The sequence below is a fragment of the Pelophylax lessonae genome, assembly GCF_965119305.1.
Source record: "Pelophylax lessonae genome assembly, chromosome: 8".
NCBI lineage: Eukaryota > Metazoa > Chordata > Amphibia > Anura > Ranidae > Pelophylax > Pelophylax lessonae.
Window position 1 is genome coordinate 86,272,953 of NC_138775.1, and position 25,440 is coordinate 86,298,392.

General features: G+C 44.2%; 1 protein-coding gene across 1 annotated transcript in view; it reads right to left on the reverse strand.

Annotated features, from left to right (window-relative positions):
• The window catches only part of STAB1 (stabilin 1), a gene marked incomplete at its 3' end in the record, with an annotated part of 476,721 nt that overhangs the window by 169,436 nt on the left and 281,845 nt on the right, over nt 1-25,440 (reverse strand). Inside the window, exons 48-49 of the mRNA XM_082266286.1 lie at nt 10,277-10,399; nt 1,308-1,367 (exon numbers count right to left, since the gene is read on the reverse strand). Of these exons, the coding sequence (XP_082122412.1) occupies nt 1,308-1,367; nt 10,277-10,399 (183 nt within the window). The remainder of the gene's footprint in view (nt 1-1,307; nt 1,368-10,276; nt 10,400-25,440) is intronic.

Here is a 25,440-nt window from a genome sequence, read left to right on the forward strand (position 1 = left end):
CGCTGGAGACTTGACTAGGAAAGCAGTCTACATGTCCGTGGCTACTGACTGGTAGGATACTTATATTATCATAGTAAGATACCCATACTGCCACTAATTACAATCTTTTTTAACATGTTTACAATTAGATTGTCAGCTCCCAAACCAAGCCTCCTGGCTTTTTGCACATACAATCACACTCAAAGTAGGGGGATCTGTGCCATGTTATAGGATAGAGGGGAACTCATCCTTACCATACAGAGAGGGGCCCGCGTTCACCACAAGACCCGTCAGGGGAAAAGGGGGAACATGCTACTCCCCATACCGGAACCAGGCGGGCACCAACTCCTGACAGTACCCCTCTCCACCGGGGCGGGAGGGCTGTCGACCAATACGGACGCCGTGACTCATGGTCCTTGGCGTTTCAGCGAGACGTTTAACTCGCGGGGTCAGTCCCTCCAGTGGGACTATGTCGCGGCCGACCCAGCGCGGAGCTATGGCCTGCACGCGCTCGTAGGCTGAACTGGGGTGACCACCGGATCTCAACATCCAGCCCGTCGCCCAGTTCAGCTTTCTTGCTTGAAGATCTCACAGGAACACTGGAGAAAAAAGCTGTCTAAAAAAAAATCTTTTTAAGAAAAAAATCCTGCCAGGACCGAAGATCCCAGCAAGGTATCTAGGTCCTTACTCCTGACTAGACAGAAAAAAACTGATTTGCTGAGGCAGAGAGAGAGAGGATATACCCTCTGGGACTGCCCCTAGGGTGTGGCCAGAGCATTTTTATTTCCTGTCTAGTCCTACTCCTGTGGAGGCAACATAACCCGAAGGTGCTGTATCACCGAGGACTACGTCTGTCAATGAGCGATAGAGAAACCTAGACGTGGATTCGTTTCTATGTAGAGCTGCACCAGATTTTGCATGCTCGAGTTTTAGTAATTCTCCCCCAAAGTGTGTTACTGGCAGGGTTACTAGGTAAAAATAAAGATAAAAAAGCTTGGGAAAAAAAGGAAATAAATGCAGCAATCACATCTAAGGACTGGTCAGTTGTAATGTATTACATTTCTGTTTTGGGGTTAGATATGCGTCAATAAAAAAAATAATGTTTTTAGTTATATAAAAGTAACATAAAAATAACTTCAAAGTGATTTTTAAACAATCAATTTAACATAAAAACCTCGTAATAATAACTTTAAATATATGCTCACTGAAAATAGTGTATGGCTGTAAATACTGCACCTAGCTGTAAAAAAAATAAAATCACATTACAAAAATATTGTATTCATTTTACTGGCCTATATGCCACATTTCCAGAAGCATAGTAAACTTACCTTGAGCAGTTGGGCAAATGTTGAATAACCATTAAGTATGGCAGCCTGACTTACATTTAACTGTATGTAAAAAAAAATAAAATAAATAAATAATAATTATTCGTTCACTGCAAATGATTCTTTTTTCATTTATTGTATTATGTATTTTCCCACAGGTCTTTTTTCATATATTGCATTATTTATTTTCCCACAGGCATTCACAAGAGTGTATACAGTATCTCACAAAAGTGAGTACACCTCTTAAATTTTTGTAAATATTTTATTATATATTTTCATGTGACAACACTGAAGAAATGACATCTTGCTACAATGTAAAGTAGTGAGTGTACGGCTTGTATAACAGTGTAAATTTGCTGTCCCCTCAAAATAACTCAACACACAGCCATTGATGTCTAAGCCACTGGCAACATAAGTGAGTACACCCCTAAGTGAAAATGTCCTAATTGGGCCCAATTAGCCATTTTTCCTCCCCGGTGTCATGTGACTCGTTAGTGTTACAAGGTCTTAGGTGTGAATGGGGAGAAGGTGTGGTAAATTTGGTGTTATCGCTCTCACTCTTTCATACTGGTCACTGGAAGTTCAACATGGCACCTCATGGCAAAGAACTCTGTGAGGATCTGAAAAAAAAAAAGAATTGTTGCTCTACATAAAGATGGCCTAGGCTATAAGAAGATTGCCAAGGCCCTGAAACTGAGCTGCAGCACGGGGGTCAAGACCATGCAGGACAGGTACCACTCAGAACAGACCTCGCCATGGTCCACCAAAGAAGTTGAGTGCACGTGTTGTCTTTGGGAAATAGACATAAAGTGCATTGCGAAAGTATTCGGCCCCCTTGAACTTTTCGACCTTTTGCCACATTTCAGACTTCAAACATAAAGATATAAAACTGTAATTTTTTTGTGAAGAATCAACAAGTGGGACACAATCATGAAGTGGAACGAAATTTATTGGATATTTCAAACTTTTTTAACAAATAAAAAACTGAAAAATTGGGCGTGCAAAATTATTCAGCCCCCTTAAGTTAATACTTTGTAGCGCCACCTTTTGCTGCGATTACAGCTGTAAGTCGCTTGGGGTATGTCTCTATCTGTTTTGCACATCGAGAGACTGAAAGTTTTGCCCATTCCTCCTTGCAAAAAAGCTCGAGCTCAGTGAGGTTGGATGGAGAGCGTTTGTGAACAGCATTTTTCAGTTCTTTCAACAGATTCTCGATTGGATTCAGGTCTGGACTTTGACTTGGCCATTCTAACACCTTGATATGTTTATTTGTGAACCATTCCATTGTAGATTTTGCTTTATGTTTTGGATCATTGTCTTGTTGGAAGACAAATCTCCGTCCCAGTCTCAGGTCTTTTGCAGACTCCATCAGGTTTTCTTCCAGAACGGTCCTGTATTTGGCTCCATCCATCTTCCCATTAATTTTAACCATCTTCCCTGTCCCTGCTGAAGAAAAGCAGGCCCAAACCATGATGCTGCCACCACCATGTTTGACAGTGGGGATGGTGTGTTCAGGGTGATGAGCTGTGTTGGTTTTACGCCAAACATAACGTTTTGCATTGTTGCCAAAAAGTTTGATTTTGGTTTCATCTGACCAGAGCACCTTCTTCCACATGTTCGGTGTGTCTCCCAGGTGGCTTGTGGCAAACTTTAAATGACACTTTTTATGGATATCTTTAAGAAATGGCTTTCTTCTTGCCACTCTTCCATAAAGGCCAGATTTGTGCAGTATACGACTGATTGTTGTCCTATGGACAGAGTCTCCAACCTCAGCTGTAGATCTCTGCAGTTCATCCAGAGTGATCATGGGCCTCTTGGCTGCATCTCTGATCAGTCTTCTCCTTGTATGAGCTGAAAGTTTAGAGGGACGGCCAGGTCTTCGTAGATTTGCAGTGGTCCGATACTCCTTCCATTTCAATATTATCGCTTGCACAGTGCTCCTTTGGATGTTTAAAGCTTGGGAAATCTTTTTGTATCCAAATCCGGCTTAAAACTTCTCCACAACAGTATCTCGGACCTGCCTGGTGTATTCCTTGTTCTTCATGATGCTCTCTGCGCTTTAAACAGACCTCTGAGACTATCACAGTGCAGGTGCATTTATACAGAGACTTGATTACACACAGGTGGATTCTATTTATCATCATTAGTCATTTAGGTCAACATTGGATCATTCAGAGATCCTCACTGAACTTCTGGAGAGAGTTTGCTGCACTGAAAGTAAAGGGGCTGAATAATTTTGCAAGCCCAATTTTTCAGTTTTTTATTTGTTAACAAAGTTTGAAATATCCAATACATTTCGTTCCACTTCATGATTGTGTCCCACTTGTTAATTCTTCACAAAAAATTACAGTTTTATATCTATGTTTGAAGCCTGAAATGTGGCAAAAGGTTGCAAAGTTCAAGGGGGCCGAATACTTTCGCAAGGCACTGTAGGAGTGCTGCCAGCATTGATGATGCACAAGAAGGCCCACAAACAGTTTGCTGAAGCAGAATAAGGACATGGCTTACTAGAACCATGTTCTGTGGTCTGATGGGACCAAGATAAACTTATTTGGTTCACATGGTGTAAAGCGTGTGTGGTGGCAACCAGGTGAGGAGTACAAAGACAAGTGTGTCTTGCCTACAGTCAAGCATGGTGGTGGGAGTGTCATGGTCTGCAGCTGGATGAGTGCTGCCGGCACTGGGGACCTACAGTTCATTGAGGGAACCATGAATGCTAACATGTGCTGTGACATACTGAAGCAGAGCATGATCCCCCTCCCTTCAGAGGTTGGGCCGCAGGGCTGTATTCTAACATGATAATGACCCCAAACACACCTCCAAGATGACCACTGCTTGCTAAAGAAGCTGAGGGTAAAGGTGATGGACTGGTCAAGCATGTCCAAGGTCTCTAACATCCACCAGTTCCGTAATGTTGTCATGGAGGAGTAGAAGAGGACTCCAGTGGCAACCTGTGAAGCTCTGGTGAACTCCATGCCCAAGAGGGTTAAGACAGTGCTGGAAAATAATAGTGGGCACACAAAATATTTACACTTTGGGCCCAATTTGAACATTGTCACATAGGGGCGTACTCACTTTTGTTGCCAGCGGTTTAGACATTAATGGCTGTGTGTTGAGTTATTTTAAGGGGACAGCAAATGTACACTGTTATACAAGCTGTACACTCACTACTTTACATTGTAGAAAAGTGTCATTTCTTCAGTGTTGTCCCATGAAAAAGTATAATAAACTATTTACAAAAATGAGAGGGGTGTACTCACTTTTGTGAAATACTGTATGTATAGTCCTCTACTAACCTTTCAAACTAAAATCCAGGTATCTTTTGATAGAACATTGATTACTACAGTGAGGCTCCATTCACACCTGAGCGTATCGATTTCAGGCGTTTTTAGACGTTTTTTAAGGCATTTTTTCAGGGTTTTTTGCAGGTGTTTGGAGGCAGACATTGACATCTGAACAAAAATGCTTGTAATCTGCCAAAAAAGAAGCTCATAATTTTTTTTGAACTTCAGGCGTTTTGCTTCAGGCGACAGAACACTCATATATGAACAGGGCCATTGAAATCAATGGTATTTCCCTTGTTGGGCATTTTGCAACTTCAGAGATGAGCGTTTTACGACCTGAAAAATGCTCAGGTGTGAACAGGGCCTGATGTTTCATGTATTTTTGTTTACTACTATGTTGTATACCTGGATCTCTTATCTGTGTCCTCTAGTGTGTTTAGTCACAACTAGCCTGTGTAACTCCTATTTTTGCTACCCTGTAGAAGGAAGATGCTTATGCTTACCTATTCTCAGGGTGCTTAAGTCAGGTCACACATGACTGGCTCCCAGCTGCAGCTTCAGGGGAGAGGAGGGGCAGCTGACTACAGATGCCCCATATTAAGCTTATGGGTGACATCACTGCCCAGACATTCTAGCCGTCTCTCCTCTCCCCTGAAGCTGACCACTAGGGAGATCATGTGACCGAACTTGAGCACCCTGAGAAAAGTAAAAAAAAAAAAAAAGTAAAAAAAGTATAAAAAGTATAGCCATATTCCTTCTACAGGGTAATTAGAATAGGAGTTAGAAGGGGGACGGAAGCAGATTTAAGAGTAGATAGTTATAGCCTGGAATTCCACCTTAAGCAGCCAGTTTTCTGGTTGTCACCCATCCAAGGGGTACAATTACTGTAATTTCAGATGGGAAGTAGTCACTGAACTGTGAACATGAGATGCGTTTCAAGTGAAAAGCAAGTCAATACATATATGTAGAACATGTAACTGAAATTCTGAGGTCATTTTTAAAGTTATATCACCTTAATGTAAAATATGATAAAATAAGTCAGGACAGTAAAATCAACACATTTGTAAATAGTATTAAATATCAGTATTCCTACTTTGCTGCTATACAGAGATTTGAAAAAATCCTGTGTCCAATGAAAAACAAGTGGATCTATACTACTAGGTCAACATACAGTCAGGTCCATAAATATTCGTACATCGGCACAATTCTGATCTTTTTGGCTCTATACACCACAATGGATTTGAAACAAACAAGATGTGCTTTAACAGTAGACTTTCAGCTTTAATTTGAGGGTATTTACATCCAAATCAAGTGAAAGGTGTAGGAATTACAACAGTTTGTATATGTGCCTCCCACTTTTTAAGGGACCAAAAGTAATGGGACAATTGGCTGCTCAGCTGTTCCATGGTTCCATGGCCAGGTGTGTGTTATTCCCTCATTATCCCATTTACAAGGAGGACATAAAAGGTCCAGAGTTCATTTCAAGTGTGCTATTTGCATTTGGAATCTGTTGCTGTCAACTCTCAAATGAGATCCAAAGAGCTGTCACTATCAGTGAAGCAAGCCATCATTAGGCTGAAAAAACACAGAAAGACCCGAAAGACCACGGAAAACAACTGTGGTGGATGGCCGAAGAATTCTTTCCCTGGTGAAGAAAACATCCTTCACAACAGTTGACCAGATCTAGAACACTCTCCAGGAGGTAGGTGTATGTGTGTCAAAGTCAACAATCAAGAGAAGACTTCACCAGAGTGAATACAGAGGGTTCACCACAAGATGTAAAACATTGGTGAGCCTCAAAAACAGGAAGGCCAGATTAGAGTTTGCCAAACAACATCTAAAAAAGCCTTCACAGTTCTGGAACAACATCCTATGGACAGATGAGACCAAGGTCAACTTGTACCAGAGTGATGGGAAGAGAAGAGTATGGAGAAGGAAAGGAACTGCTCATGATCCAAAGCATACCACCTCATCAATGAAGCATGGTAGTGGTAGTGTCATGGCGTGGGCATGTATGGCTGCCAATGGAACTGGTTCTCTTGTATTTATTGATGATGTGACTGCTGACAAAAGCAGAAGGATGAATTCTGAAGTGTTTTTCGGGTAATATTATCTGCTCACATTCAGCCAAATGCTTCAGATCTCATTGGATGATGCTTTGCAGTGCAGATGGACAATGACCTGAAGCATACTGCAAAAGCAACCAAAGAGTTTTTAAGGGAAAGAAGTGGAATGTTATGCAATGACCAAGTCAATCACCTGACCTAAATCCGATTGAGCATGCATTTCACTTGCTGAAGACAAAACTGAAGGGAAAATGCCCCAAGAACAAGCAGGAACTGAAGACAGTTTCAGTAGAGGCATGGCAGAGCCATCACCAGGGATGAAACCCAGCGTCTGGTGATGTCTATGCGTTCCAGACTTCAGGCTGTAATTGACTGCAAAGGATTTACAACCAAGTATTAAAAAGTGAAAGTTTGATTTATGATTGTTAATCTGTCCCAATACTTTTGGTCCCTTAAAAAGTGAGAGGCACATATACAAACTGTTGTAATTCCTACACCGTTCACCTGATTTGGATGTAAATACCCTCAAATTAAAGCTGAAAGTCTGCAGTTAACCAGCCTAGCGGTAACCCCAAGCGTGACTCGGGGTAGAATTTTCCTGCTACTATAGGTATCCCCAAGTCACGCTCGGGGTTAGTGTGCAGAGAGCGCAGCGGAGTCTCATACCTTATCCTGGCAATCCAGCGATGAGCTCTCATTGCTGCGACCGCCAGCCGAGATCCCCGCCGCTCGTCTGTCGGTATGAGGACTTCCTGGTTCCGTTCTCTGCAGCAGCAATGCTGCATGGGAGTGGAACTGGGAGTAAAATTCAAAGTAACACCAAACACAAACATATAAAAAGGAGGTGATACAGTGTAATCTGAGAGGATTACACTGTATCACTTTGGTAAAAGTCACAGTGCCCTCTCAGTGCCCCTTGCCATTGTCATTTGTGTGAAATAAAATAATTTGAAAATGGCATCAAAAAAGCGCTGTCCTGCATATGCGCTTTTGGATCAGATGAGCGACTGCGACAGCGACACGGAGCTGCTCGCAGAACAGAGCGACAGTGAGTCGTGCGGAGATTTGTCATCTGACTCTGACACCGACACCGATCGAGAAAGTGACGCCGATGATCCCGCACCTGACCTAAGTGATGTGCGCACTTGGTGCCCTTTAGACAGCGATGCGGACCTGGCAGCGCCCCCGAGATTCCGTTTCACTGGATCTCCTGGGATGAAGGTTGATGTGGAGAGTGACAACCCTCTGGCGTACCTGAAGTTATTTCTAACGGAGGAGGTAAAAATAGTCGCTGAAACCAACCGCTACCATGAGCAGCAGTCCGCTACGCTGCGCGCCAGATTTTCCCGATCCAGAAAATGGGAACCGGTCAGTAAAGAGGACATCTGGAAGTTTCTGGGACTCATCATCCTTCAGGGGGTGGTGGGGAAACCGCTCCAGAAATGGTATTGGACCACCAATAAGATGCTGGTCACTCCATTTTTTGGCACAGTGATGTCCGAGTACCGTTTTTCTCTGATCATGAAAAATTTGCATTTTGCCAACGAGGAGTTTGATGAGGGCACGCATCCTGCGCCCAAACTCAAAAAAATCTGGGAGGTGTGCCAACTTCCAGCGGACCTATGTGCCAGACAGGGATGTCAGTGTGGACGAAAGTCTCATGGCCTACAAGGGACGCCTGAGCTGGATCCGGCAAAGGTACAAAGTTCAATCCCAGGTGCAGCGGCTATGGGATGGCCCTATCCTCTGTCCTTTCACTGCTGGACCCCCTTTTGAACCAGGGATATTGCGTGACAACAGATAACTTTTACACCTCTCCGGAACTTTATGAAGTTTTGCTTTTAAACAAAACTGATGGGTATGGTACTGTTAGGCCAAACCGGCGGGACATGCCAACAATGTTTAGCAGGAAAAAGCTACAAAAAGGAGAGATGGTTGCCTTTCAAAAGGGTAAAATGATGGCGTGTGTCTCATGAGCACCGTGCACAGCACCTCTACTGCCATGGTCCGCACAAAACACGGAACAGATATGCTGAAGCCGCAAGTCGTGATCGACTACAATCACACGATGGGAGGTGTCGACCGAGCCGATCAGGCAATGACCTTTTACCCGGCGATGCGGAAGCAACAAAAAAAATACTACAAAAAGATTTTTAGGCATCTCCTTGAACAGTGCCTTTGGAACGCCTATATTCTTTACAAAGCCAACACTGCCATACCACTTGTTCATTCGGACTTTATCTGGAAGGTGGCTGAGCAGATTTTCGTCAACCACCCGACACCATCATCAGTATCTGCTAACAGAGCCGGACGACGCGCTGTTGACGTTGGCAATCCAGAACGCCTGACAGGCCGTCATTTTGTGGACTTTGTACCGCCCACCCCAAAAAAGTTAGCGCCTACCAGGATGTGCATCGTCTGCTGTTCTAAGAAGGATGGCAATGGAAGAAAAGTCCGAAAGGAAACAAGGTAATATTGTCCAGATTGCAACGTCGGACTTTGTCTAGTTCCATGCTTCAAACTGTTTCACACTCAGGATGTGTATTGAATTTCTTTGACAAATTTCATTATTTTTCATTGCATTATTGAATAAAATTCTATTATTGATTAGATTAGAATTCATGTGTTTGTGTTTCAAATTCATCACATCTGGGATGTCTACTAGAGTCTTGTTTTGGTAAGTTTTAAGTCAGTAATTACTAAGAATTGTAGGCCTTTAATACATAACGCCAAATTTCCATGCAAAGAATTGTACCGCTTTTGGTACAGAATTCTTGACAGAATCATACCGCTAGGGAGGTTAAAGCACATCTTGTTTCATTTCAAATCCATTGTGGTGGTGTATAGAGCCAAAGAATGGTTAGAATTGTGTCGATGTCCCAATATTTATGGACCTGACTGTATGTTATGTCTGTTGGGGTGTATAAATAAAGAGTAAGGGCTAAAATGATTCTGGAGAAAATGCTAAAAGCACTATACAAGCACCCATTTAAAAACAAAAAAGAAGCCACTTACATTAGTGCCTCATACAAATGTGAGTCAAATGATTAGTTTAACTTAATCAGCCAGTCAGATAATACTACCCTCGGGGAACTCCATATGTTTGTCACTTAGCTCTTGTTAATGTGTAGCACACATTACTATCTTCTTTGTATTTGTGCACAGTAGGGTGATCTCCTCTTCTTGTCCTCAGGACTGGTGCAAGGATTTTTATCCACGCAGGGCTCCAGGATAGGAGTGGTGCATGGTGCATTTTACTGCCCTCCCTATCCTGGTGTGCTAAGGCGACTGCTTAAGCTGCCTTATGGTGGCGCTGGCCCTGATAGTAGTAACCAATCAGCTTCAAACTTCACCTTGTTTAATTCGGCTTTGACAACAAAGCCTAGAACCTGGTTACTATGCACAGCTGCACCAGATTCTGTGTACACCAGTTTTAGTAAATCTCCCCTATTAACTCATCCTCACATACTCTATTCTATTCTTCTATTTAACTACTTGTAGTTTATAAGAATATTCTTAGCTTTTTACAACTTCTACACATCCTTACTACTTTACTTTGTTAATATACCCAAAAAACTTCTACAAAGAACATGGCTTTTGCAGAAAGTTAGGTCAAACTTACCGAAGACGAACTTGTGTTTGTACGAATTTCATGTATCAACACTTTGTCAATGAAGTGGATAACACCATTACTTGTTAAATCACTCTTTATTATTTTTGCAAAGTCATTCAAATATACTTCATCCTGCAAAACAAATTGGCATAAAACTTAGACATAATTTCTGCACCTGTCAATGTGCATCATACACAGAAAATGAATGTTAGAGTCACACCTCCATTTTTAAAAAAAAATATATTTTTTTTAAGAGCAGTGCCAGATATATAATTGGGCACCCTAGGCCAATGCCTAGGCATGTCAGAGTATTAACCTCAAATCTTCTGCCATATCAATAACCAGCACTAGAATGATTGTATGCTATCCATCTGCCTTTGGCACCTGTGTAGGGATCTGCTGCCCTCTACTGTCTGAATTTGTAAATGCCTGTGTGTGTGTGTATATATATAAATGGATTTTTGTAAAATCTTACCGTAAAATCCTTTTCTCTTAGCTCATCGACAGACGTAGTCCTCGGTGATACACCACCTTCGGGTTATGTTACCTCCGCAGGAGCAGGACTAGACAGGAAATTAAAAAGCTCTGGCCACACCCTAGGGGCAGTCCCAGAGGGTATATCCTCTCTCTCTCTGCCTCAGCAAATCAGTTATGTGAAAAAGCAGTGCTTAGAGAATTTAACCCAACCCAACTCCAAAACAGAGGGGCGGGGACTACGTCTGTCGATGAGCTAAGAGAAAAGGATTTTACGGTAAGATTTTACAAAAATCCATTTTTCTCTAGCGCTCATCGACAGACGTAGTCCTCGGTGATACACCACCTTCGGGACGTCCCAGAGCAGTATCACAACTGAGGGGTGGGAAAATGAAAATCAAATCCCAATCTAGAAGGCCCAACCGGTGCCAACTAGAAGTTTACAATGCTCATCCTTAATGATGAGACTCAACAAAAAAAGGGGAAAACAAAATTTTTTTTTTTTTTTTTTCAAACAGAAAAAAACCCTCGAGGTAGACCACCGGTCTCCTCAAATTGCGGCCTGCAAAACCTTGCGGCCAAATGAGGCATCCGCCGATGCCGTCACATCAATTTTATAGAATTTTGTAAAGGTATGTACCGACGACCAGGTGGCCGCCTTACATACCTGGACCACTGACGCCTGATGGCGAAAGGCCCAGGAAGTACTGAGCGCTCGAGTGGAGTGCGCCCTAACAGGGAACGGAGGACTCTGACCCTTAATAGAATAAGCCTGTACCACCGTTTGTCTAATCCATTTGGCAATGGTCGCGGCAGATGCAGGCAAACCCTTTCTGGGGCCATCCGTGATCACAAAAAGTGAATCCGTCTTACGGAATGATTCCGTAGCTTTCAGGTATACCCTGATTGCCCGAACCACATCTAAGGAATGCAACGCATGTTCCCGATGATGCTTGGGCTGAGGACACAAGGAAGGTAGTACAATATCTTCATTCAGATGAAAATCTGAAACCACCTTGGGAAGAAAAGATGGCTTAGGATGAAGTACTACCTTATCCCTATGAATCACTAGGTATGGTGACTGGCATGATAATGCAGCCAGTTCTGACACCCTGCGAGCAGAAGTAATAGCCACCAAGAAGGCCACCTTCTGGGATAAAGTAAGCAAGGGAATCTCCCTGATGTTTTCAAAGGGAGGTTTCTGTAGAACCGACAAAACCAAATTAAGATCCCAGGGCGGTAAGGGCACGCGGACTGGAGGAGCCAGGTGCCGCACCCCCTGGATGAAATTCCGCACCAAGGATTTGGTAGCTAAAGGCTTCTGAAAGAAGATTGCTAATGCTGAAACTTGACCCTTGATGGTGCTCAAGGCTAGCTTCTGCTCAACCCCTTGTTGCAAAAAGGCCAATATTCGAGACACCGAATAGGTACGTGGAGGAAATCCTAAAGATTCGCACCACGCAATATAAGTCTTCCATGTGTGATAATAGACCTTGCTGGAAGTCGCTTTCCTTGCTTTAATAAGGGTAGGAATGACTGAAGTAGACAAACCTCTGTCCTTCAGTACTTGGGTCTCAATGGCCAGGCCATTGAAACCAGCGACTGTAAAGCACGAAGGTAAATTGGTCCTTGAGACCACAGACACTCCCTGAGACGAAGTTCCCACGGAACGTCTGCGATTAACATGTCCAAGTCGGCCAGGCCGGCTTGAGGAGGCCAGCCTAGAATTTCTAGGACCACTGGCGCTGATTGGATCTGAACCAGGCGTCCCTAGAGCTATCTGGCCCCGACCATCCGAGAAAGTCTGGTCGTTTTCTGTTCCCACACATTTATCAGATACCTGATAGTTATCAGGAAAGGTGATCTTTTCTGGTTGAACCTCAGGGACCGAAGTCACCCGACTAGAGGCTGCTTGGCCTATCTGGTCAACCAGATCCGATTCCTGTGAGGTATCGGGACTAATCTTGGGAAAAGGTAAAGGAAAAGATCTATTCAGGGAACGGTAACTACCGCTTCCTGTAGTACTTAAATGTTGGAAGGGAAGAATCGCACCGGTAGTAGTGGTTGATGCTTGATCTAATGTCCTGAATACCGGTGAAAACGTCCCCCCACCCTGAAACCGGGTGGGGGCGCACCTTCAGGCTGTGTACTCCTTTACTTCGTGTTTGGCTGGGTTGGTCCCCTGCTTGTCCGACCAGCCCTTCTTGAACCCTCCTGGAGGAATCTTGCCTTTCCCGCTAGTACCAGCCGGGCGTCCTTTATGGGCGGTAAAGAAAGGTCCTCGCTTGTTGCGAGGTCCCTTAGCTTTTGCAGCCTGTGGCAAAAAAGTGCTCTTGCCCCCAGTGGCATCCTTAATGATTTCATCTAGGTTGGCCCCAAATAGACGATTCCCCTGAAAAGGGAGATTGGTCAAGGTCTTTTTGGAACCTAGGTCAGCTGACCAGCATTTTAACCACAGCACACGTCTGAGGATCACTGCTAACTTAGATGCATGCCCTAATAGGGGAGTAGTGTCCAAGGCTGCGTCACAGATAAACCGTAGCCCTTGTATGATCTGTTCCATCAAATCAGATGTCTCCTGGGGAATATCTTTTCCCCTAAGATCTTGGCGTACCATTTTCGCCCATTCCGTAAGTGTCTGGGAAACTAGACCAATAACGATTACAGGTCTAAATGCTGATCCTATCAGAGAAAAGATAGTGCGGGACTCTGCTTCTATCTTTCGATCCACCGGATCCTTAAAGGACGAAGTGTCCTCCACTGGAATAACCGTGGCTTTATTCAGCCTGGAAATAGGCGGATCCACGATTGGTGGTACCGTCCATTTCTTAATGATGGATTCCTCAAACGGATAGCGTCTAGCAATACGCTTGGAAATAGTAAAGGTACGCTTAGAATGTTCCCATTCTCCTTTAATCTGATTACCAAAACATTTAGGTACAGGAAAAGCCTTCGCCGTCTTGATGGGCTTATTAGTACCAAAAGGCATCTTTGTTTCAGTTGCCTCTGCCGGTAAAGCCTCAAGTTTTAAGGTTTCTTGCACTGCCACAACTAGTGCGTCCACCAATGCTTCTTCCTGAATAATAGCAAGAGAAGAAGCATCCTCCTCACTTTCTGAGGGGGCTTTACCTGGGATAGCAGCCCTTGCAGAGGAACCTGCAACTGCCGTGACCATCTCTGAATCTGAGTCAGAGGTGTCAGATAGTATAGGGGTAGGCGGGGGTCGCTTCCTTGACCCCCGTCCCTGACAGGCCGCCTCCACCCGAGCCACCATAGACTCCAAAATTGCTGTAAATGACTCTATACTCTGTGCACCGGCGGGTCCCGAGGCCCCCTCGAGGGAAACAGGTGGGGGAATATGTGTGGCAGGGTCCATGATAACTCCAGTTACTTCCTGGATAATATAATTCAAAAGTAAAGAAAAAAACTTTTTTTTTTTCTGACCCCCAGCGCCACAAAAAAGCCCCTTAGTGTTACCTGCTAGCTATCGATCGAGAGAGAGAGAGATAGACCCCCAGGCTTACCACCTGATGCTCAGAGTTAAACTGCAACAGCTTACAGCGCTGTCTTGACAAACAGGAAGTCTTTTGGCTGGCTGCCCAGGAAGAAAGGAGGCGGCTCCGCCCCTCTGCACGCCTTCCGGCGCCTCCCCCAAGCTCCACGAGGTGTAGGATCACCTCAAACATGGCCGCCCCCATGCTGGAGACACGAGGCTACGCCAAAATGGCGGCTCGTGCGATCCTGCAAGAAAAAATGGCGGCGGCCTGCTGAATGGCGGTGTGCTGCAGGGCACACAACACTGTCTCTGCCTGGGGATATGGCGTGGTTGGCGGTATCGGCCCTGGCGGACCGCATGGCCGTTCGGGAGGCCTGCTATAGCTGGAGATCTGATTTGGAAGGCAGTCTACATGTCCGTGGCTTCTGACTGGTAGGTAGCTTATACTTAACCCATAAGATTCCCAGAATGCCACAGATTACATCTTTTAAACATGTATACAATAGATTGTTAGCTCCCAAACCAAGCCTCCTGGCTTTTTGTACACAAAAAATCCCACTCAAAGTAGGAGGATCTGTGACATGTTATAGGATAGAAAGGACTCTTTCTTACCATACAGAGAGGGGCCCGCGTTCACCACAAAACCCGTCAGGGAAAAAGGGGGAACATACTACTCACCATACCGGAACCAGGCGGGCACCAACTCCTGACAGTACCCCTCTCCACCGGGGCGGGAGGGCTGTCGACCGATACGAACGCCGTGACTCATGGTCTTTGGCGTTTCAGCGAGACGTTTAACTCGCGGGTTTAGTCCTTTTAATGGGACTTTGTCGCGGCCGACCCAGCGCGGAGCTATGGCCTGCACGCGCTCGTAGGCTGAACTGGGGTGACCACCGGATCTCAACATCCAGCCCGTCGCCCAGTTCAGCTTTCTTGCTTGAAGATCTCACAGGAACACTGGAGAAAAAAAGCTGTCTAAAAAATCCTTTAAGAAAAAAATTCTTGCCAGGACCTAAGATCCCAGCAAGGTATCTAGGTCCTTACTCCTAACTAGACAGAAAATAACTGATTTGCTGAGGCAGAGAGAGAGAGGATATACCCTCTGGGACTGCCCCTAGGGTGTGGCCAGAGCTTTTTAATTTCCTGTCTAGTCCTGCTCCTGCGGAGGTAACATAACCCGAAGGTGGTGTATCACCGAGGACTACGTCTGTCGATGAGCGCTAGAGAAATATATATATATATATATATATATATATATATATATATATATATATATATATATATTGTAAGGGATTAGCTCGGTGGTAGGCGTGGATGACCCCTTTGGGGGTGCGTTTTCACAGAGAGATAGCCGATTAGAGGTTGAAAACAAGACTGATTTATTCATGCAATTTACTTAACACAATTGCAAGCATCAAAACAGCCAAAATAAAATAAAAGACAAAATAAATCCTTGCCTCTGTGGGCGGCTACCTTCTCACGCTGGAACCTACCTAAGAAGTCTTTCCAACCTACTGTTGGGCCGACACTGCTGATCCTACAGCAGACACTCAAATGTCCATTTGTTTGCTTTTCACTCAGCACAAACATTGTCCATTGAACATGTCCCTTTGTTTTCTTTCACACAGCACATGTTCATTTATAACAGGATCCTTTACTCTTCAGATTCTTCATATTGAACACAGTTCATTTAACAGGTCCCTTTACTCTTCACACTCTTCACATGGAACACTTTGTCTTCTCACCTTTGAGACGTCTTCACTCGTGGTTACCCTCCTTAGCTTCACATCGCTGTAGGGGGTCTTCTCCCATGCTCACCAGCTTGTCGGGAGGCACACATCCGACTGTCCCCCTCTCCCAGCCCACACGGCGACAGGCGGCAGCAGTCCTTCTCCCATGCCCACACGGCGTCGGGAGGTACACGTATGTCTGTCCTCCTCTCCCAGCCTACACGGCGACAGGAGGCAGCACTCAATAGATTTTCTCTGGACAAATTATAGAGGCCTTGATCTCCTCATTCTGAACAGCTGAATGGTTTTCAACTTCCTGCTGGCTCTTTTTGCAGCCAACACCCTATAGTATCAGTGAACTTTTCAAAGCAGGTGGGAATGTGTCTCCTCTCAGTGACTACATTCCCAGATTTACCTGACTTCCTGTCACATACCCCCCCCTCTTGTTTCAACCCTAGGGTTGGGACACATATTTCCAGGCACGCATGTGTCAGGCACTGCTGACTCACTGATAAGCCTCCTATTATCCTCAAGCTTCCGGATGAAACTGTTTCTGTCATCTTCACTGACAGATTTCTCATAAATGCCACACAGTTTGTCTCTCATCTCATATACACATTCTTCAACTGCATTTTTGGCATAATTTTGCTCCTTCTCATTTCTGTCATCTTCATTGACAGCTTTCTCATAAATGTCAGACAGCTTGTCCCTCATAACCGTCTGTCCAATCCACCATGGAGGTCCGTGATCCATAGGCAACTCAATTGGGCTAGTCTTAATGTCTTCAACATTCTTAAGACGCCTCTCTCTGCAATCCATAAATGTTTTCCACAAAACTTTGAGAACCTTTGCTTCACTAAGGTTTGTTCCAAGTAGGGACTCTTGACATCCCTCTGTGACTTGAGTTGCCTCTCCATACAGCTGTACACAATCATTGACTTTTTGTTGTAAAAGGGAATGATCTTCCTTCTTGAGCTTTGCTTGCTCTAAGATGCTGTGCAGAGGATTTTCCAATTGAGACAACAGGCTGTCACACATTTCTTCAAAGTGACCCCTGTTCCTTTTCCCAGAGACATCAATATCATTCACCAAACATTTCATATTCATAGGCAGATCTGAAGCATTTGCACTCATCAACTTCTTAAACTTTTCGCCCTCCTGAGCGAGTCGCAGTAAAGGCCTACTATTTGATTTGATATTCAGTTTATATTTCTTGCCAAACTCTTCACAGAAGTAGCCAACCAGAACATCATCAACTTTCCTTCCACCAACATAGGGGTTAAAGGCAACAACACAGTTGAACCCAGCGATCTGGGTGGTATCCATTATAGACCTCCTCTCTGCATCAGTGAAGAAGCATGGAACTGCAACACATTCTTTTACAGGTTTCTTCAATGCACTTTCTGCTGAACTATTTGACCGCTCAAGGTCACCTAGTTCTTTTTCTCTATCTGAATTCCACATGGAATGCATCTCAAGATCACGATCAAACTTCTGCCACCCGTCTTTCACCAGTTCCATTTTGGAAACACTCCCTGAAAGGCACTTATTCATTTGCTTCACGTTTTCACCAACAGCCTTAGTTTTCTCCACTAGGTTTTCAGCCTGAACTGAGAAATCATCACATTTCTTACTCAGCTCCTTTGTTTGCTGAAGTTCTAATGATACATTTTCCAATGCTTGAAGTTTTTGAAGGAACGGTTTATTCCAAAGGGGTGATTCAAGCCACATGTCGTCACATTTCTGAGGCTCACTCAGGACAGACCCCAAAACACTGATCCTTTTAAAAACTGCATCAGGCACACTATCCCCTCTTTGGGACAGATCCTCTGTTGCCTGGAATTCCTCTTCCAGTTCCTGCAACGGAATCTTCATCTCTTCTAGTTGCTGTTCTAAGGCTCGCTTAGACTTTTCTAGCTCCTGAACGCTTTTCACAACATCATCCTTGGAGCTGACCAATTCTTCCATTTCTGTACGCAGCTGTTTAACACTTTCTAGTTCAGCCTTACACTCTAGAGCTTCCTCCAAAGAGCGAGCCAAGAACAGGGCTTTGCTCTCGTTATCACGCGCCTCCGTTTCTGCACGTGCGCGTTCTTCTGCATATTTTGCAGACACATTCTTCTCTTCACCAAGCATCTGACCAAACTTCTTTTTCACATCTTCAACACACTGTAATGAACCAACGCTTTCTTCCATGCGTTTTTTCATAACCGCTATCTGAGCTTGCAATGTTGCGACTTGCTCTGATAGGTTTTTCTTTGCTTCCGCCTCCTCTTTTAATTGTTCCAGGAAGCCATTTTTCTCATCTTCCATTTGTTTGAGCTTTGTGCTAAAACTCAGCCTTTGACACCTCTCTTCCTGTAAGAGTTCCTGCGTGTCTTGCAGCTGCGATTCCAAGATAGAAAAATCTTCCGCAATTTCTCTAGATTTTCTGTCTGCTTGAGAAAGCTGATTTGTAACATTGTCCAACTCAACCTGCAGTCGGTTTGCCTTCTCTGACAGCTTAGCACACAATCGGTCACCTTCTGACACCTTGACTTGCGATTCCAGAAGCTGTGCCTCTACTTTTTCCCTCTTATGTTCACAATCTCCTTTTCCCTGCATAAGAGCCTTCACCTCATTGGCTAGCATCTGGGAATAAGAATGTAATTCTGCCACACAGGCTTCTTTCTCCTTTAACTGCTGCTGGACACGTTGGGCTTCCCCTTTCCAACTTTCACAGTCCGCACGCCATTCATCTACCACATTGCTCAAAGTAGTGAGCTCATACACAGTACTCAGTAATTTAGCCTCTCTTTCACTTTTCTCTTTGTCGCTGAGAGACAATGTCGCTTTCAGAGCAACATTCTGTTCCTGCGACTCCTGCAGGTCTATTTTTGTAGCTCCCAAAGACTGAAGACTTTTTTCCAGCTGATTACGCAACTCCAACATATCAGCCATACTTTGCTTCTGCAAAGTCTGAATTTCACTTTCCTTTTCCATGAGGATGGTATCTTTCTCCATTATAGTCTCTCTGCGTTTTTGCAACTCGACCAAAAGAAGAGCAGTGGATTCTTCCCACTGTAACACATGAGACTTGAGTAGTTCATTCATTTCCTGCAAGTTTCTATGCTCCATTTTAAGCAATTCCAAGGCTTGTTCCTTTTCTTCCATTTTCCGTTGCAAGGCATCCAATTCAGCCCTGCACACATACTCGGTTTCTTCCAAACCGATGGCCTCCATTGGCTGCTGGCGTCTCTGTTTCCAGCCTGCCATGCTCTCTTGATGAGCCTTTTGTTGAGCTGCAAAGCTCCGTTGTTTCAGCATCTCCCCCATTTTGGGTTTACTTTTCATCTGAGCACACTGCGCCTCCATAGCAGTTTCATCAGTGTTGCTAGGGACAACACCCTTCCTCTTTAGTAGACTCTCTTTAGGCATGGATGGGGCTGGTTCAGACGGTAGCATCCCCTCCATCCATAGAATCCGGTCTCTCATTTCATCTATCTTTGCATTCTTCAGGCGTTTTGAACGCCCCATCTTCAATAACTCCACAAACAAATTTTTCACAGTCCAGCAAAAAATTTTCAGACCACTGTCTCTTTAACACATGTAGTTTTTCTCTCTCTTGCAAGATCTCTTTTCCTGCACACACAGTTTGTGCAGTCACTTGCACCAGACACAACAAAGTTCATCAAATAATTTTGAGACCGCTGTCTCTTTAAAACACTTTTTTTTTTTTTTGTCAGGATCTTCTCTCCTGCACACATAGATTGTGCAATCTCATGCACCAGACAAAGTTCATCAAACATTTGCACTTCCTTGCAGGGATCTTCGCTTCTGCCCACTGCATACCTCCACCATATGTAAGGGATTAGCTCGGTGGTAGGCGTGGATGACCCCTTTGGGGGTGCGTTTTCACAGAGAGATAGCCGATTAGAGGTTGAAAACAAGACTGATTTATTCATGCAATTTACTTAACACAATTGCAAGCATCAAAACAGCCAAAATAAAATAAAAGACAAAATAAATCCTTGCCTCTGTGGGCGGCTACCTTCTCACGCTGGAACCTACCTAAGAAGTCTTTCCAACCTACTGTTGGGCCGACACTGCTGATCCTACAGCAGACACTCAAATGTCCATTTGTTTGCTTTTCACTCAGCACAAACATTGTCCATTGAACATGTCCCTTTGTTTTCTTTCACACAGCACATGTTCATTTATAACAGGATCCTTTACTCTTCAGATTCTTCATATTGAACACAGTTCATTTAACAGGTCCCTTTACTCTTCACACTCTTCACATGGAACACTTTGTCTTCTCACCTTTGAGACGTCTTCACTCGTGGTTACCCTCCTTAGCTTCACATCGCTGTAGGGGGTCTTCTCCCATGCTCACCAGCTTGTCGGGAGGCACACATCCGACTGTCCCCCTCTCCCAGCCCACACGGCGACAGGCGGCAGCAGTCCTTCTCCCATGCCCACACGGCGTCGGGAGGTACACGTATGTCTGTCCTCCTCTCCCAGCCTACACGGCGACAGGAGGCAGCACTCAATAGATTTTCTCTGGACAAATTATAGAGGCCTTGATCTCCTCATTCTGAACAGCTGAATGGTTTTCAACTTCCTGCTGGCTCTTTTTGCAGCCAACACCCTATAGTATCAGTGAACTTTTCAAAGCAGGTGGGAATGTGTCTCCTCTCAGTGACTACATTCCCAGATTTACCTGACTTCCTGTCACAATATATATATATATATATACATATAGTGGTTAGCACTTTCACCTAGCAGCAAGAGGGTCGCTGGTTCGAATCCCAACCACGACACCTGCCTAGAGTTTGCATCTTCTCCCTGTGCCTGCGTGGGTTTCCTCTGGGTACTCCGGTTTTCTCCCACACTCCAAAGACATGCTGGTAGGTTAATTGGATCATGTATATAAAAAAAGGGACCTTAAGGACCTTAGATTGTAAGCTCCTTGAGGGCAGGGACTGATGTGAATGTACAATGTATATGTAAAGCGCCGCGTAAATTGACAGCGCTATATAAGTACCTGAAATAAATATATATATATATATATATATATATGTATGTATGCACTTCCTGCCCCTAATTGTTGGCTTGGAAGCCTCAGAAGGAGGAAGTGGAGAGAAAGAGAGAGAGATAACATTTTAGCCACAAGTCCTGTCCATGCTATTAAGTCCTAGATCAGAGGAGACTGTTATGCAAGTTTTCGTCCCATGATCTAATAGTTTACAGCTGCTTAGTATTTAACTAGACCTTTTTGTGACAGGGTATATCTTCCTTGTCGTTGTTATTACTTTACATGCACAGTGCCAAATAGCTAGTCCTCTGCTATTGTAGGTACTGTTTGTAGTGGCCTCCTTATTGTATATTAGTTAATTAACCTGTTTACTGCAATAGAGTTTATATAGCACTCTTGTTATTTTAGACAGTACTAGAGAGGGACTAAAGCACAGAGTAGATAGGCTGATTTAGAATTCCAGTGTAACCACTGTTCCTGCCAGTGGGAAGTTTCATTCCAGGCTGGCTGGACAACAGTTGGAGAATACCCACATGACTGCTGATCTTGTCTTCAGGTCTCTGATGCAAAAACAGACACTACATTATCCTCAGGGGCCCCTGCAACTGGATTTAGCTGCAACATTCATCTGTAGGTATCTCTATAAATAACTATATTATACCTGAATATACAGTATGTGCACAATTCCACCAGGACTCTTGTTGGGCACATTGATGATAATACCTGTATGCACTTAGGATGTACAGTATATACTGTTAATAATCTCTTCTTATATAAAGCTTTTATTATTTCTATACTGGTGTGTATCTACAGTGGGGAAATTCATTTTTTGATCCCCTGCAGGATTGTAAGTTTGCCCACTAACAAAGAAATGAAGGGTCTATAATTGTTATCATAGGCATTTGAAACAACAGTCACCAAACAAACCATTGGTAACAGAATACACCACCATGGATTGAAATCCTGCAGCGCCCGCAAGGTCCCCCTTCTCAGGAAGGTACATGTACAGGCCCGTTTGACAATAAACATCTAAATGATTCAGAGAAGCATTGGAAGAAAGTGCTGTGGTCCGATGAGAAGAAAATTGAGCTCTTTGGCAATAACACAAGTCGCTGTGTTTGGAGGAATAAAAATGCTGACTATGACCCTAAGAACACCATCCCTACAGGAAATATTATGGAAATATTATGCTTTGGGGCGGTTTCTCTGCTAAAGGTACAGGCTGACTTTTCAGTTTGTGGGGCCAATGGACGGGGCCATGTATTGTAAAATCTTGGATGAGAACCTTCTTCCCCCACCCAGAACACTGAAGATGGGTCTTTCAGCATGACAATGTCCGAAAACATACCGCTAAGGCAACAAAGGAGAGGCTCAAGAAAAAGCACATTAAGGTCATGGAGTGGCCTAGCCAGTCTCCAGGCCATAAATTCTATGGAAAATTTATGGAGGGAGCTGAAACTTCGAGTTGCTAAGCCACAGCCAAGAAACCTTAAGGATTTAGAGATGATCTGTAAAGAAGAGTCGACCAAAATCCCTGCTGAGATGTGTGAAAACCTGGTAACTAACCACAAGAATTATCTTACCTCTGTGCTTGCCAACAAGGGTTTCTCCACCAAGTTCTAAGTCATGTTTTGCTTGGGGATCAAATAATTTTTTTACTCACTGAACTGCAACTCAATTTATAACATTTGTATTGTGTTTTTTCTGAATTTTTGGCTGATATTCTGTCATTTAAATTACACCAATGATAAAAAATTATAGACCCTTAATTTCTTTGCAAGTGGGCAAATTTACAAAATCTGCAGGGGATCAAATAACTATTTTCCCCACTGTATATGTTTATGATTAATGATATATGCTGGTTTCAGTAGTTCTTCTGCTTCTAATTACTTTGTTTAGATTACAGATTAACCCTGTCCTGGGTGAAGGCATTGCCAAGTTTATTATGAAATCCAATCTTCCACTTAGTGAAGGTCCTGGATCTCCTATGTACCAAAAGGTTTAGCGCAATATCCTGTTTGGGGAGGGCCATTTCTCAAAAACGCCCCCAAAAGAGGGCTACACATGATTGTTTCTTGTGATTATTAATGAAGATCAGAGGGCAGGTAAACAGCAAAAATGCACTGTTGCAACTCAATCTGGGTAACAGAAGAAAGCAAGTTTGTTACGAGCATGGCCACTAAACTAAATTCCAACCAGCTGACATATAAAAAATGAAAAAAATAATTCATATATATTATATACCTATATACATATGTATATACACTGCTCAAAAAATTAAAGGAGCTCTTTTTAATCAGAGTATAGCATCAAGTCAGTTAAACTTCTGGGAAATTGATCTCAGCAATTAGGTAGCAGAGGGGGTTGTTAACCAGTTTCAGCTGTTTTGGTGTTAATGAGTCTGTGAGTGTGGTGCGACTGACCGGACGGTGTGTCTGTGAGGGTTGTGCGACTGACTGAGTGTGGTGCGACTGACTGAGCGGTGCGACTGAGTGTTGGGCAACTGAGAGTGTGGTGCGACTGACTGCGCTGTGCGACTGTGTTGGGCAACTGAGAGTGTGGTGCGACTGACCGGGCTGTGCGATTGTGAGTGTGGTGCGACTGAACCGGGCTGTGAGACTGTGAGTGTTGTGCAACTGATCGGGTGGTACGACTGGCAGTGTTGTGCGACTGACCGGGCTGTGAGATTGTGAGTGTTGTGCAACGGAGTGTCAAGTGAGGGTAGCGGAGTACCAGAGGGTGAGAAGGTAGAGATAGGAAGCTAGGAAATAGCCACATAGGATAGACTTAAATTACTGTATCCCCATTAGATTAGATTAGTAGGTACAATGCCCGGCGGGTGTGGAGATGCGACTCGGTGTACATCTTGTGATATGTATGCGTTCCTCAGACATGTGATCGAGGGCGAATACAAATGCGCAAAAAATGGATTTTTGTAAAATCTTACCGTAAAATCCTTTTCTCTTAGCTCATTGACAGACGTAGTCCTCGGTGATACACCACCTTCGGGTTATGTTGCCTCCACAGGAGCAGGACTAGACAGGAAATTAAAAAGCTCTGGCCACACCCTAGGGGCAGTCCCAGAGGGTATATCCTCTCTCTCTCTGCCTCAGCAAATCAGTTATGTGAAAAAGCAGTCTTTAGAGATTTTAACCCAACCCAACTCAAAAAACAGAGGGGCGGGGACTACGTCTGTCAATGAGCTAAGAGAAAAGGATTTTACGGTAAGATTTTACAAAAATCCATTTTTCTCTAGCGCTCATTGACAGACGTAGTCCTCGGTGATACACCACCTTCGGGACGTCCCAGAGCAGTATCACAACTGAGGGGTGGGAAAATGAAATCAAATCCCAATCTAGAAGGCCCAACCGGTGCCAACTAGAAGTTTACAATGCTCATCCTTAATGATGAGACTCAACAAAAAAGAGAAAATTTTTTTTTTTTTTTTTTTTTTCAAACAGAAAAAAACCCTCGAGGTAGACCACCGGTCTCCTCAAATTGCGGCCTGCAAAACCTTGCGGCCAAATGAGGCATCCGCCGATGCCGTCACATCAATTTTATAGAATTTTGTAAAGGTATGTACCGACGACCAGGTGGCCGCCTTACATACCTGGACCACTGACGCCTGATGGCGAAAGGCCCAGGGAGTACTGAGCGCTCGAGTGGAGTGCGCCCTAACAAGGAACGGAGGACTCTGACCCTTAATAGAATAAGCCTGTACCACCGTTTGTCTAATCCATTTGGCAATGGTCGCGGCAGATGCAGGCAAACCCTTTCTGGGGCCATCCGTGATCACAAAAAGTGAATCCGTCTTACGGAAAGATTCCGTAGCTTTCAGGTATACCCTGATTGCCCGAACCACATCTAAGGAATGCAACGCATGTTCCCGATGATGCTTGGGCTGAGGACACAAGGAAGGTAGTACAATATCTTCATTCAGATGAAAATCTGAAACCACCTTAGGAAGAAAAGATGGCTTAGGATGAAGTACTACCTTATCCCTATGAATCACTAGGTATGGGGACTGGCATGATAATGCAGCCAGTTCTGACACCCTGCGAGCAGAAGTAATAGCCACCAAGAAGGCCACCTTCTGGGATAAAGTAAGCAAGGGAATCTCCCTGATGTTTTCAAAGGGAGGTTTCTGTAGAACCGACAAAACCAAATTAAGATCCCAGGGCGGTAAGGGCGCGCGGACTGGAGGAGCCAGGTGCCGCACCCCCTGGATGAAATTCCGCACCAAGGACTTGGTAGCTAAAGGTTTCTGAAAGAAGATTGCTAATGCTGAAACTTGACCCTTGATGGTGCTCAAGGCTAGCTTCTGCTCAACCCCTTGTTGCAAAAAGGCCAATATTCGAGTCCCCGAATAGGTACGTGGAGGAAATCCTAAAGATTCGCACCACGCAATACAAGTCTTCCATGTGTGATAATAGACTTTGCTGGAAGTCGCTTTCCT